The 16,846-nt window shown below is 51.1% G+C and overlaps 3 protein-coding genes across 4 annotated transcripts; 2 read left to right on the top strand and 1 right to left on the bottom strand.

Annotated features, from left to right (window-relative positions):
• Positions 1-53: 53 nt before the first annotated feature.
• AAFC00_005746 (uncharacterized protein) lies at positions 54-1,795 on the top strand (the record flags this gene model as incomplete). The annotated part of the gene is made up of 2 exons (XM_069345578.1): positions 54-862; positions 934-1,795. 2 exons carry the CDS (start codon positions 54-56, stop codon positions 1,793-1,795), a joined length of 1,671 nt encoding a protein of 556 aa, XP_069197779.1.
• Positions 1,796-12,052: 10,257 nt separating this feature from the next.
• AAFC00_005745 (uncharacterized protein) lies at positions 12,053-12,951 on the bottom strand (the record flags this gene model as incomplete). Of its 2 annotated transcripts, none has more annotated exons than XM_069345577.1 (3): positions 12,053-12,566; positions 12,633-12,815; positions 12,878-12,951. In XM_069345577.1, 3 exons carry the CDS (start codon positions 12,949-12,951, stop codon positions 12,053-12,055), a joined length of 771 nt encoding a protein of 256 aa, XP_069197777.1. The 2 variants fall into 2 exon arrangements, with proteins under 2 accessions (XP_069197777.1, XP_069197778.1); XM_069345576.1 differs by having other exon boundaries at positions 12,878-12,933.
• Positions 12,952-13,564: 613 nt separating this feature from the next.
• Positions 13,565-16,623, top strand: AAFC00_005744 (uncharacterized protein; the record flags this gene model as incomplete). Its single annotated transcript, XM_069345575.1, has 4 exons — positions 13,565-13,637; positions 13,799-14,109; positions 14,187-15,504; positions 15,563-16,623. 4 exons carry the CDS (start codon positions 13,565-13,567, stop codon positions 16,621-16,623), a joined length of 2,763 nt encoding a protein of 920 aa, XP_069197776.1.
• Between the last annotated feature and the right edge of the window lie 223 nt (positions 16,624-16,846).

Genomic DNA, 16,846 nt, shown 5'->3' with positions numbered 1-16,846 from the left:
AGACCACTCAGGAATGCGAAAAGTGAAAGAATCCCGTGATGCTATGAGACCAAATGCCATCCGACCTCGACTTCATCAGTCGGCCGAATCCGGTCGAGCCCAGCGCACTAAGCAATGGCAATCTCTCCGCGCACCACCTGGACAGGACGACGAACGAGCAGTTGATGCCGTTCCTGCTGAACAGTAGACCGGGGCAGACGCGGCGAGACGTGGTGCAATATGAGGTTTCGAAGCAGGCTCTCAGACAGTCCGGCAATAACGATCAAACGACGAGTACGGCGGCGACCTCTGGTCTGCCGATTGCAAATGTGCTCAACAAGGACGATGAGATCCATAGTCAGATCTCGCCGCCGCGGCTCGATCAGACGCTTTTCACATTGCCCAAGCTGCCTGTCAAGCGAGGGACGAAACGGCACCGTGTTCCGCCTGTTCTGCAAGGTCTTCATGAGCCGCCGCGGACGTCGCGCATCTTGCCTTCTATCAGTGCAGAGGAGACGCAGGTGCTTTTGCCTTCTACGAGGAATGCTTGCTCGATTGCCCATAGTGTAGCTTCTGCGGATCAAGTCTCCCAAATACCTGCTGCGACTGCTACTTCTACTACTACTACTACTACTACTACTACTACTACTACTACTGCTGCTGCTGCTGCTGCAGCAGCTGCTGTGCCAGGTAGAAACGAAACAAGGTCGACAGACGAGAGGCCTTCAGACAAGCGAGCATCGCAACGTAACAAATGGACTGACCAGGAAACCGATGATCTCCTTCGCGGCGTCGCGAAATTCGGCATAGGCAGCTGGAAGAAGATCTTGATGTGTCCCGAGTATTGCTTCAACAAGCGCACGGCTGTTGACCTCAAGGATAGGTAATAATTCAGTGAAAGAAGGGGCAAGCCCCCGGCGAAAAGCGAGGGCAATTCTGGGCTAACAGTCATAGATTCCGCGTGTGTAAACCTAACGCGTACGGGAATCCCAGGACCAAGAAAGCGAAGCAGGCTCGCGAGCAGCAGAACAACGCTGGTGGTGCCGTGACCGCCGAGAGCACTTCTGCGGGCCCGTCGACGCCCCGAGCCGACGAAGACAGCTCGTCTCGCACGCCGGTCGAAACCGCCGTTTTGCAGGACATCGACGTCAGCAATGACACGGGCAAGGAGAGCGCGGCCACATTGTGGAAAGTGAAGCGGCGCAAACGACGGAAATTCACGACCGAGGAAGACGAGGCTTTGCTTCGCGGGTATGACGAACACGGTCCGACGTGGCAAGTGATACAGAAAGATCAAATCTTCCAGTCCACGGGGCGTACGCCTACGGATCTACGTGACCGCCTTCGAACGAGGTTCCCAGATCAGTACGCCCGAACCGGACTCGTGCCGCGACCGACAGACTTCCCCAAACCTCTCGTCAGGAGCGGTGTATCTAGCGAACCACCAACATCCGAGACCAACAACAACAACTTGCCGAATCAACCCACAGCCACAGCATCCCAGGAATCAACCAAGATATCACCTACCGCTCCGACTCACTTCGATGCCGGTGCTGCCGCGCCCAAGATGGGCCACCAGCACCACGCTCTACCGTTGCCGCGCATTGCAGATGACTTCTTCCCTGGCTTTGGCTTCCACGACGATGACGATGATGCAGATGGGCCTATAGTACTTGATAGAAGCATCGTCGACTGGGCCAACAGTACTGTGCCTTCCATCAGGTCGGCATCTCATGCCGCCGGCGCCGAAGGAAGTATGCTTCCGGGCATAGATCCGCTCATCACGCTGAAGCTGCGCAAGCCTGGGGCTTTCTAAGAGGGTCGATTTCCTCGATGACTCGCTTTTCTTGGTCCTGTGGACTTGCTCAAACAAGGAAGGCGTGATTGTACGATGACGATTCCAACATGACGAACGATAATAACAAACACTAAGGTAGTCTTTCTCGATGACCAGACTTCGAGAGCTCTGTCCTAATTCAGGCGGCGGCGCACTAGTCTCTACAAGACACAAATCACAATGTGAACAGGCAGTCAGAAAGCTCGGCTCAGCCTTCTGATCATGTTTGACCGCAAGACTTCGTCGCGTCCACATTCTGTGATTTCTGTTCGTCAACGGAGAGCTTCGTCTTCGTCCGATCTGCTTCCGACTTCTCGTGATCCTGTCGCTTGTATTTTCCTCCCCTCCTCTAGAGTCTGTCTCTCCTGCACCGACGTTGTTGCAATGGAAAAATCTTAGTCAGCCACGTATCAAGAAACAACATTCCAGTCGTTATGAGACTCCCAACCACTTGAGAACCTGCGTGCCAACCAAATATAGAATTGACAGATGAAGAGCAACGCAACTTAAACCTCATCCGAGGGCGAAACTGCATACTCCGAGATGACCCGTCCCACCATCCATTCGAGATGTTGATTCCAAATATAGAGTGCTGGCTGGCGGGCTGGCGCTTCACAGTAAACGGCACGGTATGATCCGTCGTGATGACACCTCGAGGCCGAAGACGTACGCTCAAATTTACAACAACAACTACAACCATCTCAGCAAGCATGGTGGCCTTGAACAGTCGATTTATTGCTCACTATTTGCATGTTCACAGCACCGTGAGCTGGCTCCGAAGTCTTGTTATATTTTTTAGCTATGTACACGGCTTAGAAACATACCCCAGAACGCCACGTGGTGATGGCTGGCAGGGCCTGGACCCGTCTTTCACTGCGCAGTTGACCCATGGTATAGTGATCGGTTGTGTATACTTTGTTTTCCACTGTTATATTGCTGTCCTCTTCCGAATGCCTACTCTCTCTCAATTCGGAGCTTGCTCGGACGGAAGTAAGGACGAGCGCATAGTGTGATGTCAGGAACGAAAGTTCACGGCATCGTTGTTGATGCTTTTCCTTTATTTGTTTCGCGTATCGCCGAGTAGCGAAGGTTGATTGAGCCACCCGCCGAAACTTTCTGTCGGTCGAGAATCGCTACACCACCTCCATAGGAGAAATGGACGAAGAGCATGGTATCGGACGGAGAGATGGGGATGAGCCGAGGACGGATGGGTTGAGATCGAGGTCGAGATCGTGCCGTATGTGTATCTGGCAAGCGCATGCATCTCGTCTAGATCCGTAATTGCCAAATACGACAAGGTAGCTCCCTCGAGAGAACCTTATGTACAATGCTTGATCAGGTATTGGAGAAGAACACTCGATTGACATGCAAGGGATGGTATCGAGAACCTAGAATGATGCAGAGAAACTCAAATCAAAACAGAAAACATTACCCACCCATTGTGTCCTGTTATTTCCGGAATTTCTCTGCAAGCGATGGACGGAGGGATCGCACAGGACCCTTTAAGACCCGTTGAACAACGCCCAGCGGTGCGCCTGGTGGAACGCTTGAATCAGGATATGATGGTATTGCCAGTGACAGTCCAATGAAGTTACGCCTTACATCTCACGTCTCCGCGGCGTTCACGTGAGGGTGTAGCTGGTATAGCGCGACTCAGCGAGCTGAATTGCTGATCCCGCGGGAATCCGCTGCGGCAAATTCGTTCCTCTAAAGATGATGATATAGTAGTTGCGTTTGTGGTAGAGTGAATTTAGTCAGTACAAACACGAATGCAAAAGGGCAAACGGATTAGATTTGGTGGAGATAGTGAGGTAAGCCTGATCAGGGCATTGCACTTTCGCGATGATAGTCCCGCGGCGAATATGCGAACATGGATGCATTTTCGAAAGCGAGCGACTCAGCCACTACAGTATTCTCTGTGGAGAAACCTCAAACTTTCGCATCAATGGTGAGTTTTGCTCTTGTGTCAGCGTTGATACTGGGGATCTTCACCATACAAGTTCAGCGTCTGGCAAGGTGGGACATCTCACCTAGTCAATGGCGGGGCTGCACACAAGAGATATGATTGTAACAATGAACATAGACGAATACTAATTGTCTGCGGGCTGACTCCGGAAACCCAAGGTATCAGTACCGTCAGGAGATCAAGGTTGAAATCAATCCGAGGAGAAGTGGAATTTCTATAGCCATATGTAGAAGCATAGTGACTATCGAAGTCTTCAATCAACTTCTGAAAACGCTGTGAATGATCAAGGATCATGCTAAAGATGTCGCGAAAACGAAAGCACTAGCATTGGCAAGGTCAAGTACACCATAACACCGGCGACAACAGCATTTACATTAGGTCCGAGGGAAGCATTGCTAGGTATGTTAAGGATGAGACTAGAATCAGATGGGATTGACTATGTTCCTTCATATTGAGACCGTTGGACATACGCAGGCAGAGCTCTGGACCCCAGAACAGATACCGCCGCGGGTCATCCCTCAGGAGGTCTTAACCCAGCAAGAAGAAGGGACGAGGGGGTCGCACCGAGCATGCGGCCTGCAGCCCGTGATGCTCAGCTCAAAGCAGTTCAGCTATGTTAGCTAACGTCGAGGTTTGCCTTCGATCTGTCGACTCGCTGCCGATAGGGGGTTCAGGGGGGTGACATGTTAGGCGTACAGAACAAAGTACATCTCCAGCGACATAAGCGAGGCAGGCAATTCCTTTATACGAACAAAACCATCACGGTGCAAAGTGAACCTTATCCAATCAGACATAGCGATCTGGATGCATGATGGCGCGAACTAGGATCTGGCCCTTCCGGCAGCGTCCTTATCGGGTGATTGTAGATCGACCTATGCCAACCTACCTCTGCTTACGGAGGCTGTGTCCGGCCCGTCAGGTTCTGCAGCTCTAGTGAAAGGCTTCAACGGTCCCTTCTTCGCCACAGGCACCTATGCCGCAGGAGAACATGTTGCATGAGATGAATGTGTGTGCGAGTCTGGATTCTTTTAGTACCTATCCATCCAAGAAGGCAGCAGATTTAAGCGACGGACTGAATGAGGAGTGGGCTGTGTGACGGATGCACCAAGGTACCTTACTGTACCTGTTCGGCCAAATGACGTTCTTACCTCAAAGGCGCGTCACGATACCAAGAGGTGCAGGAGCCTCACCTTCTCAGGAGAAGGGCTGGTGAACTTGCCTGAAGAACCTTTGGCAAAGACGCTAGAAAGAAGCCAAGGCAGGTGCGGCGAGAGGGAAGGTATAGGTACATGCCTGACGTACCTTAGCGAACGGTGAACTGCATTGAGGTATATCCGTATAATACCTTACTACCACAAGGTGGGGAAAAACCGTCTTCGTAGATTGGTGCTAGAGCACGTATCTGGGGTCTATCGACGTATGAGCGTAAAGTACCTCAGCATGTACATTGGATAAGTACATCGTTCTTCATCTTTTGGATACCTTACTACCAGCTATGCCGCATAGGCGCGGTCCGACACAGTCATGTGCCTCTTCGCCGTTTTATGTGTGAGCCATTCCCTGGCGCTTCACCTACACATTGCGCGGAGTGGACATGAGGAATAGGGATTGTGTTTTTACTACTGTAATACGAAGAACGAATATCAAGGTATGTTATGATGCTTGATCAGCACGATCATCGTGGTTGTGTGGGTTCGCAATAATTGGTCTTCAGTCCTTTCACGCTTCTAATGTACTGTACCTAGTCTGCAATCCTCAAGAGGTGCAGATGCGATCGTACAAGAAGCCATTCACGTATCGGTGCCTCTGAAGTGTGCTTTGCATACCTACACCTCATTACCTTAAGCTTGTGTCTTCAGAAGCTTCCGACCTTACCTCGGTTGACATGCTGGAAGACAGGAACGAGTACATGTCAAGTCGACCATGTCACATCGGCTAGTGGCTGCTTAGGCCTGTTCCGTGGGATTCTTAAGAGTTGGACGATCGAAGAAGGTAGATTGCTGTTGCGCCTTCACAATTTTTGTCGTCACGTAGTGCTGTTCGTCGTGCATTTGCTTGACAGAGAGACCCGTCAGCATGGAAAATGCGGCGTGAGGGGGATCTCTATTAGTCCTGTCGGGTGTTTCAGCCGATGCAGCGGAGCACTCCTTCCTTGCCTGGGGTACACACAGCACGGTAGCGATATCCATACCGTATATCTTGTGGTTTTGTCTGTATTAGAAATGGTCTGCCTGGATAAAATTAGCGTGCCTTGATTAACCAAAGGACACTCGTAAAGCACAGGTGGTCTGTTCAGCTAAGTAAGACGTCCTACTCCTGCCCGCTTAGCCGTCCACATGTCGGACGCTGGTTAAACGACTACCGAGGGTTCTTGCAGGGGAGAAGCAAGACAGTCCCGGGAGTTGCTCCGCACGAAAGTCTATTCGTCCAAGAACGTCGAGATTTAATGAGAGGAAACACTGCTTCATAACCAGCGGAATTGCAGGTAGTTCAATAGTGAGATCCATGTCATTGACGGCCACGGTTAGTCATTGGGGCCAGCCAACCAGCTCCCACTTGTGAACAACGTGGCATGAAGGTAAAAACCACATTCCGCGTTGTTTCCCTGATCGGGTCAATGTAGCGGCTTCAAAAATGCAACGTAAGACGACGCTTCAACAGCACGTTCGCCTCACCCAAGAGATCCTGGCATCAATGCGGGGATGCACGGCGCCGAACGATTGAGGTGTTCTGTATTGCGCGCTACGAGCGGATCGTTGGAGCAGAGCGTGACTCTAGATGAACCAAGAGATTGATCTGTACGCCTCATGCTGCCGCTCCAATGCTTGACGCGGCTGATCGAATTAGACAAGACTTGCCTGGCACATAGATAGCGTTGCAAAAAGATACAAGACGAATCGAGCCGGGCCTATGTTTGCCTAGCAATAGTGTGGATCTTAGAGAGGATGTCTGGTACACTACAACCACGTCAGTAAGTACGAATGAAAGGCTCCAAATTATCGACCGCCTTACTGGTCATTAATGAACGGAGAGTGAAGTGCAGGGCTAGAATTCTGCATTTAGTGGTTCAACGTGATTCCTCAAACCTGTAAGCCTTTGCCACAAGTTGGACGTTGATTGTGGTGTGGTACTTGTGGCATTATGAAGTACCGTAACGAGGGGCAGTCTATCCTAGAGAGGAGGAACATCACGTCTCACTGTGCAACGTATCGCTTTTTAGGAGAATTAACGATGGGTCTGCCAAGCGCGCCCACCCTTGCACGGCATCTTGATCTAGATCCTTCAGACGCAACTCAAGGCTTGGTATTGTGATGCTAACGTGTCTGATTCGTGATGGGGCGAAGTACGTAACTACTCGATTCAGCATGCATATTCCTACATAAGTAAGCTTCCGGGATATATACCGCTATGCCCTTGACGAAATAGAGTTCCCCAGCATACGGTCCGATGCAGTACTGTACAAGTACATCTGCGACCCGTACCCGTAGGAGCATCTGCACGGACAAAATGGGTCCACGATCTTCAGGTCTGTCACCGATCCACTGATACAAGACACTTATCGGTATGCGCCATCGACGGGCTGCGTGCCACTCATCCCCTAAGTTGGCCGTTGGATGAATCGGTTCAGATACAGGGTTACGGCTGTGTGGTCTCGGTCCGGCTACTAGCGAAGAAGCCACGGGGCTGGAGGTCACTGTCCTTGTTTATGCTGCATCGTACCTTGTGCAGGCGTAGTGCAGTGGCACTCAAATACATCGTAACAGAGGAGGACGAACACAGGTTGCGTTCAGGAAAACACGTGCCCGATACGGAATATGCGTGAGGGAGAGAGCAGGTGATACATCGAGATATACTACTACAGTACAATCGGTATGCGAAAGGAGTCTCGATGCTGTTCTCGATAGCAAATCATCATGTTTCCGCAGTTGAGACCTTGACCAGCTTAGGATCTGACATGGCTGCGCTGAGATGCGGGTATTGCACCGATATGGTTATCATAAGCGCGGCGTCTTGATATAGATGAAGATACTGTGCAGCTCACAGCACCATAGCGCAACATTTGCTCACGATAAGCATTAGAGAGGTACCCGACCTTGGAGTAGCCATGGCCACGGTATTGGACTTGCGATGCTCAACAAAGTGTTCGTAGATCCGTACTAATCTCGGTATAAGATTGTCCAATGTCCTAGAAAGGTCATACTCACGGAGCAGCGAGACATTGTAGAGGGGTGAAATGTGAGGCTCGATTGACCAATCATCGATGGCCGGAGTAAGGATCTTGTACAAGATATGTCGTTGTGAAGAGGCTTTGCGTATCGTCGGTACTTCCTTTGCCGAAAGCCCCGCCAAAGGATACAGCATGTGGTGACCATATGGCAGCCTCAACGGTCGAATGGTTAGCACGATACTGCTAGGGCCGCCTACTGTTATGTCTCATCATTTCTATGGGTACATGACCCACGTTAACATGAGACACGGTAGAGAGTCTCGCGCCTCTTGCGGGCAAGTACGAGCGGTGCGAGCAGACCTGGCCCTCCGCCTGGATGGACGGAGGCAGAGACTTAACCCCACAGTCGTTGGGTGACCACTAGTCTTTGTGGTAGAGGTACACTGCGTAAATCTCTTAGTCGTGACTAGCATCCTAATTGGACGGCCACCTGCTGACAGCTGCGCAGGCGTTTTTGGCTCAACTTACAGGCTCAAACCTTGCTCTTTAGATCCAAAGTTATGCTTCCGAAGAAGTATCGTTTGACATCGTCTTTGACATCGAGCATCGAAGCCGACCCCTTCGGATTCTAGGACAAAGATGGTAAACCAGGGACTCCGTGACAACATTCCTACGCAATGTACTGTACCTCAGCAGCGCAAAGAACACCCCCAGCCCACCAAGACATCAAACGTCTCCTCGGCCAAATCTACCCCGGTTATCTTTTTCCATTGCTAGGGCTTGGCCTCTGCTAGTGTCTCCGTGGTTCGTCAAAGGATTCTTGCCTTGGTTAGGTCAATGTTCTCTATCAACGACAATCTGTCATAGGTGAAGATGTCTAAATACAGAACTTTATTTCTCATGGACATGCGAGGGTCGACAATGGCCCTGGAGTGGTGACTTGATTGCTTTGCGTTAGACTTGACCGAGATCTCAGGAAATTTCCGGCACAATGAATCGACCAGGTTGTCGAGTCCTGCTGGGTGATTAACCGTGTAGATCGATGTGGCGTACCTGCGAAATATGCTTTCCACATTGCTCAGTGATACCTGAGGTAGCGTCTACTTGCTCAATGGAAATGATGAGGGACCCTTCGAACCTGTCGCTCCCGTTCCCGCCGGTTGGAAATAAGCATCGAGATGATGTGGGATCGATGTACACTTGGCTTTGCGCCAGCTCGAGCCACGAGCTTAGAGTTACTGGAACGAAGTACTGCGTAATATCGTTGACCTGTTGCTTTTCAGAGCGCCCTGAATGGCTTGATACTGGTCCAAGACACGTGAGCGGAGCATCAGGGCTTGTACATGCTGTATTCGTCCATGGAAAGTGGTAATGTCTAGATATACAAGCCATGCTTTCCGCTCGACGATCATTCCATCAGTCCATTTACATTTTCATACCAATTACCTTCGTTATACATATTGATATACCAAGCTAGCATCTTGTTGTTTGTTTTCCAACACAGTCGAGCGATACCTTATAGAGTATAGAGAGGATGACCCAACATCATGTGTATGACGTTATAGTACCGAAGGGATTTGAACAGCTCAGTACGTCGATGGCCGACGGAACGACAATGGTATACAATATCCTGCTCCAAAGATATATCTAGGCTTTGAGTACTGATCATTGCACAGCATGGATCGAGTCTTTCCAGAAATGAAGCATCACGTCAATTGAGTATTTCGCTATGGCCGTCTGGACTTAGGAGAGCATCAATCACACACAATGGGAATCCTGTATCCTCGCGCGAGAGCATAGGGACGTCGTCCCAAGCTCCATCACCTTTAACCAATTCTCCGTGGAGTCGTTCTCAAAGTTTGACAGCAGAAATCGGAGTCAACTACGACGAACTGCTTGAGTTACGGCATTCACAGAGCAATGCGAGCAGTGACAGCAACCAGACTCTGACACCCGCTCAGAGAAGACGGAAAGCGCAGAACAGAGCCGCGTATGTTCCTATGCAGGACTTCGTGTTCGAGCAACATTGCTGACTTTATGATAAATAGACAACGAGCCCTTAGGGATAGAAAACGACAGCGAGTTGAAGAGCTAGAAGCGCAAGTGACAACGCTGTCCATCAAATCATCTGCATTAGAAACACAAAACGAAGATCTCAGGCGGCAACTTTCGACAATGCAGGCAGAGAATCAGCTCTTACGCATGGGAGGATTTCCAGCAGCTGTAGGACTCGTCCCGAACGGGTACATTGGAAATACTGGGTTCGTACAAGCATGCGATGATGCTCGTGAGCGCAACGACAGTCTGGTGCAAGGAACGCTCATGGAGAAGACAGCAAATGGATGCGCCGCACATTGTGAGCTACAGCATACCTTGCAGACAAGACGTTCAACCCCACTAACGAGATCGTAGGGTCAAATCCAGGATCAGGTCACGTCCAAATCCATGATAATCTAGGCAACGGCTTGCCCGCAAGGCAAGGTCCTGTATGTGAGATCTGGCCGGCAGACACGATCAGTGGCGTAACAAACCACCTACTTGTCGACATGAACACTCACCTTACTGTGCCACCAAATATGCCAACAGGAGCTCCAGGAGCGTTTATGGCAGTGAGCAGCAACTCTGGTCAGCAAAACGACTGGAATGCGTACGCCTGGGGCTAGAAATAACGATATGATGTCATGAGAGCAAAGATTAATGGATCTGTGGTTGTTGTACCGCATCTTAGTTGCTCAAGTCCGAACCAATCAGCAGACGCGGAGCCTCGTATTTGTCGAAAGAATGGGCCAATATTTCTTCGTGTGAGACTTGAATTTCGATATGCATGACTTTCGAAAAAGAGCATAGCTTCTCAGGAATTTTTCCGTTGTTGAGCGACAAAAACCCTGACGGTTTTGCAGGAGCCTTTCCGATGAAATTCGAGCGATCGAAGAGAAAGGGCACTGGGGACAGTGTGCCAAAGAGGGCGCTCGGAAGGGTCGCTCCGCCCCCAGACAATCCGAGTCAGAAACAGAGCCTCACAAGGTGGTCGAGGCCGCGGCATCTGGCGGCTGTCTTCTGCGCCACGAATTCGAGACAGCACCTCTCCGTCTCCTCACGATGTGGCTTCGCATAGATGAGATTTTTCAATGGTACAGGGTAGCCCTGTACATGAACCAGAATTTGATGCCGGAGTTGTTTTTCGGGGACATTGTCATCGCGAACGGGGCACGATACTGTGAGACGGCTATTCAATAAGCCTAGTAAGCCTAGTGTGGAGAGAGCCCTATGGAAACAGGACTTCGGTCTTGAAGGCCAAGTACTTGCAGCACAACAGCCAGGTACAGTCTATTGATTAGGGTCTGGTACATAATAAATGTAGTCAAAGCCCATCATCGGTCGCATGGTCACTCCTGGTTCTATAATTAATTTTCAGTTGCATCTCAATGGAACGGTCGAGATCACAAGGTCATTGGGCCATAGAACCAAATGACGAAAGTGCAGACATATTTATAACTTGATTTTGTACACAGATGGAGAAGTACAAGCCCTGGATGGACCTAGAAAGTCACAGGTCTGGGGTCAGGATGCCAAGCCAGCAGGAAAGCGGGAGGCATTTGAAGGCATAACCTGAAGGTAAGCTCAGTAAGGTACCTTGCCATGCACTTCAATGTAGGGTCCCGGATGCCCCACTATGTGTGCCCTACCGCAGCGATATTTCACGCAAGGTACGCCTGTTCCCTGCACTTGCGAACGCCACAAGCAAGCAACCGAAAGTGTTGACCTCGTCTCGAGGCAGATGTGCTTTCGCAGCGAGTGATATGTAGCGCATTCACAGCATCACTCTTGCTTTGGCTTGACAGAAGCTAGAAAACAAGACCTACGTGGCTTACAATGTGCCGGCGACTTACCTTCCATCCCTGAAACGTCCAGACCCTTTAACCCCGGTATTGCTGCGCACTGTCTGGTGATGGGCCTTACGCGCCTAGCGGACATAGTGGAGTGCGGAGGTCCGAAGGGAATTGACGGAAGCGTGATTGTGGCCGTTCCGGACGAAGTTGCAGCCACATGTAAGTATGCTGCCCCATGGTTGCAGTGTGTTCATTATAAGGTGGTACGGTAACTAGTCCCAATCGCTGTCGCTGTCATCATTGCCCAGGCCTGGGCCAGAGCCGGACTTGATACCACGTTCGGGCATGTCTGACATGTCGGCTCGTTTGCGAAGACGTGAGTCGTTGGGATTGACGGCACCAAGATTACGGAGTAGGTCCTCGAGATCCTGAATGGTAGTCTTGTCACCGCGCAGGTCACGCAATGTCACAATCTGTTTCTTGATGTCGCCATCTTTGTAGACTAGGACGGTGGGGGTGTTGCGGTCCGGATAGCCTTCGATGCAGAGATCGGCTCTCATCTGACAGAACTTGATGTCACCGAATTTCGTGGCCAGCTCGCGCCAGATGTCGGAAAGCAACTTGGATTCGGTATTGGTGCCCGAAGAAGACATGAGCAGAACCAGAACATACGACTTTTGAGAAGCTTCGGTGACTTCCTTGGCATATTCCGGCTTCTGGATGGGATAGACCTGGTTATAGATGGAGGTACTTTGGAGGGTAGCCATCTCTTGGAAGCGCTTTTGCCTGCAGATATGAGTAAGTATTGGCGGGTGAGATCTCTCGGACATTGTGTTTATTGCGATGGCGTACCTGTATTGTTCCAAGAAGTCCTCGTCCTCATCGTCTTCTAATTCAGCTAGCTCTTCAAGGTCCTTTCCTTCCAGGCGGTTCTCGTGAGCCAATTTCCGAGCCTCCTCCAATGCTTCCTGGATCATGGGGGTCGGCGAAGGAGGCTTTTCAGGGATGATTTTGTGCTTGCGGAGGATGTCATTCCTAGACGAAACCTTTAGTATGTCTGAGATGCTCTGACAGCGACAAGAATATCAGGGACCAACCATTCCGTGTCCGCATTGGGATCGTCGACCGGCACATTGACTGGCATGTCGGGCATGTTCCCCGGCATATTCATGTTTGCGGTGTTGCAAGTGGGCGGGCCTCGAACCTGTCTCCGATGGCAATCTTATTCGAGGTATGTATGTATCTGTATACGAATATTGCAACAATGTGCGGAAGAAGTTTCGTTCGTGAGTCCAGTTCCGGGTAATTGCTCTGTTCTCTGTATTACTCTATATATTTGGTTGGTCCAGGAATAAGTGCATGGCAAAGGCAACAGGCGTTTTCCCCACGTCGTCATGTGCCAAGGCTTTACTTCCTGTGCGCCTGCAATTGCCCTGCACAGTCAAGTCTGCCTACATGGATACTACTTCTGAGCCACTGTAATACCTTGTTCTTGCAAGCAGTGTATCAGCCTGTCCGCGAGAGGAGCATCCCCGTTCAGCGACACCATCTTTGCTTTATGTAAAAGTCCGACTATATTTGCAGTTGTAGTACAAAGGGAAGGCGGGGAAACATCGGGCATAAGCCAACGGCGGTCCAAGGAAGGTACGGGGATGATGTGCAAGTCCAGCTGTCTCCAGAACTCCAGAACTCCAGAAGCGCAGCTGAATAACAATTAACTTATCCCCCAAAACAATTCGATGCAGCTCCGACGGGGCAGGGACATCCAACAATAATCATCCACAATGAGCTACAACAAGAAGGATGAAGATGATGGAGGCATGGTCAAGGTTGACCGGACCTCTGTCTTCCAGGAAGGTTGGTCCTCCATCCTCCTCCCCCTTTCCCTCTATACCAATGCTGCAGCAATAACACAACATCACTCGCGCCATCAACTCCCAAGGCTAGCGCGCGCTTCAATGATCAAGCCATTGGCTTTGCACGGATATACAGTTGCTGATACCACAACTCCTCTTCAGCTCGCGTCTTCAACTCATCGCCCATCTCTCCTCGCAAGTGCCGCATCCTGTTAACCAAGATCGCCCTCCTCCTCTTCACCGGAGAGAAATTCCCTACCAATGAAGCCACCTCCCTCTTCTTCGGCATCTCCAAGCTGTTCCAGAACAAGGATGCTTCCTTACGGCAGATGGTCTACCTCGTCATCAAAGAGCTCGCCAACACCGCCGAGGATGTCATCATGGTCACCAGCAGTATCATGAAGGACACAGCGGTGGGAAGCGATGTTGTCTACCGAGCAAACGCCATCAGAGCGTTGTGTCGAATCATAGACGTACGTATCGCTTTATGCGAGAAGGAACGCATATCATACATTCAGTGGGCTGACACTTTCATTGCCCGGACTTGTAGGCTTCCACCGTGCAAGCTATCGAGCGCAACATCAAGACGGCCATTGTCGACAAGACACCCTCGGTCTCCTCGGCCGCTCTTGTCTCTTCCTACCACTTGCTTCCCATCGCCCGCGACATTGTGCGAAGATGGCAGAGTGAGACGCAGGAGGCTGCCTCGTCGTCCAAGTCGTCAGGTGGCTTCTCCCTGGGCTTTGGCGGAAGCTCGCAAACCCTGGCTGCATCCAACACCAACTTTATGACCCAGTATCACGCAATTGGCCTGCTTTACCAGATGCGATCTCACGACAGGATGGCGCTCGTCAAGATGGTGCAGCAGTACAGCGCAGCTGGTGTCGTCAAGAGTCCCGCTGCCAGACTGATGCTCGTCAGACTCGCCGCCAAGCTCATTGAAGAAGACCCCAGTCTGCGGAAGCCCATGATGCAACTCCTCGACGGCTGGCTGCGGGACAAGAGCGAAATCGTCAATATCGAGGCTGCAAAGGCCATCTGCGACGTTCGCGATGTTACCGACGCCGAGATCACACAAGCTGTCCACGTTCTCCAGCTGTTCTTGACTTCTCCTCGCGCAGTCACCAAATTTGCCGCCATTCGTATCCTTCACAACTTTGCATCCTTCAAGCCCGATGCCGTGCGACAGTGCAACCCTGATATCGAGTCTCTGATCACCAACACCAACCGTTCCATTGCCACCTTCGCCATTACCACCTTGCTCAAGACCGGCAACGAGTCCAGTGTGGACAGACTGATGAAGCAGATTTCCGGTTTCATGGCTGACATCACAGATGAGTTCAAGATCACCGTCATCGAGGCTGTGCGCACCCTCTGCCTCAAGTTCCCCAGCAAACAGGCCGGTATGCTTGCCTTCCTCAGCAGTTCTCTGCGAGAAGAGGGCAGCTATGACTTCAAGAACAGCGTCGTCGAGGCCATCTTTGATCTGATCAAGTTTGTTCCCGAAAGCAAAGAGGATGCGCTTTCTCAACTCTGCGAGTTCATTGAGGACTGTGAATTCACCAAGCTTGCAGTGCGCATTCTCCATCTGCTCGGAACTGAAGGTCCCAAAACAAGTCACCCCACAAAATACATTCGCTATATCTACAACCGTGTTGTCTTGGAGAACGCCATCGTCAGAGCTGCTGCCGTCACCGCCCTTGCCAAATTCGGCGTCGGTCAACAAGATCCTGAAGTCAAGCGCAGTGTTGAGGTTCTTTTGAGACGATGCTTGGACGACACCGACGATGAAGTCAGAGACCGTGCCGCCCTGAATTTGCGCCTCATGAGCGAGGACGATGCCATGGCAAGCAAGTTTGTGCGAAATGGTGAGTTGGCATTGCCCTTGATTCGTACTCCCATTCCTTTTTTAATTAACCTATCCAGACTCCATGTTCTCCCTACCCGTGCTCGAGCATCAACTGGTCATGTATGTGACCGGAGACAAAGACGCCTTCTCAAAGCCTTTCGACCTCTCCGCAGTGCCGGTTGTCACTCGCGAACAGTCTCTTGCCGAGGATCGTACAAAGAAGCTCACTACTGCCACACCAACGCTGAAGGCACCCTCCACAGGACCTAAGCAGCCCGCCCGCGGATCAGCAGAAGCTGCCGCCTCAGCCACCGCTGCAGCTCAGAAGTACGCTCAGCAATTGCAAGCTGTTCCCGACTTTGCGTCATACGGCGGCGTTCTCAAAAGCAGTCAGATTGTCGAGCTCACCGAATCGGAAACCGAGTACGTCGTCACTGCTGTCAAGCATTTGTTCAAGGACCACGTTGTGCTACAATTTGATGTCAAGAATACTCTACCAGACACTGTTCTGTCCGACGTCACAGTTGTTTGTACTCCATCAGGAGCCGACGACGAGGACTCCGGTCTGGAGGAGGAGTTCACTATTCCCGCACCTCTTTTGAAGACAGATGAGCCTGGCACAGTCTATGTGTCCTTCAAACGCCCTGAAGGACAAGACTTTGTCGCGGCAAACTTCACCAACATTCTCAAATTCACATCCAAGGAGATCGACCCGTCCACGGGCGAGCCCGAGGACTCTGGCTACGATGATGAGTACGAGATCGAGGACCTCGACCTTGTCGGTGCAGACTACATTGTACCTGCATTTGCCGGCAGCTTCGACTCCATCTTCAACAGCATCGACAACGACGAGGAGCACGAAGCAGAAGAGACGCTACAACTCGGCAACGCCAAGAGCATCGCCGAGGCCACCGAACTACTCGTCAAGACGCTCGCCATGCAGCCACTCGAGGGTAGCGAAGTCGCGTTGTCAAATACGACGCATAGCCTCAAGCTTTACGGCAAGAGCGTCACGGGTGGCAAGGTCGCAGGTCTGATCAGGATGGCCTACAGCGCCAAGAGCGGCGTGACGGTCAAGATCAACGTGAGAGGTGAAGAGCCGGGCCTGGCGGCTCTTGTTGTCGGAGGCGTTGCATAGACAAAAAGACTTTTTCTTCGTGTGGCTAAATGGAGAAATCGAAGGGGAAGTGTAGTGTCAGCGATTAGTTTTTTTTATCTACTTATTATTGAAATGAAACTTATTGATCATACAAATAAACTACTATGCGTTGCGTTGGAGGCTGGCCTGCCTGCCTGTCGTATGGTCCCCTTTGGTGACTCCCCGCCTTCTCTATTCCTGTCGTTCTCGCCAGTTCTATCAT

This window comes from Neodothiora populina, assembly GCF_041146345.1.
Source record: "Neodothiora populina strain CPC 39397 chromosome Unknown canker_contig_6, whole genome shotgun sequence".
NCBI classification, from domain to species: Eukaryota; Fungi; Ascomycota; class Dothideomycetes; order Dothideales; family Dothioraceae; genus Neodothiora; species Neodothiora populina.
This window is presented reverse-complemented; position numbering and strand designations above follow the sequence as displayed.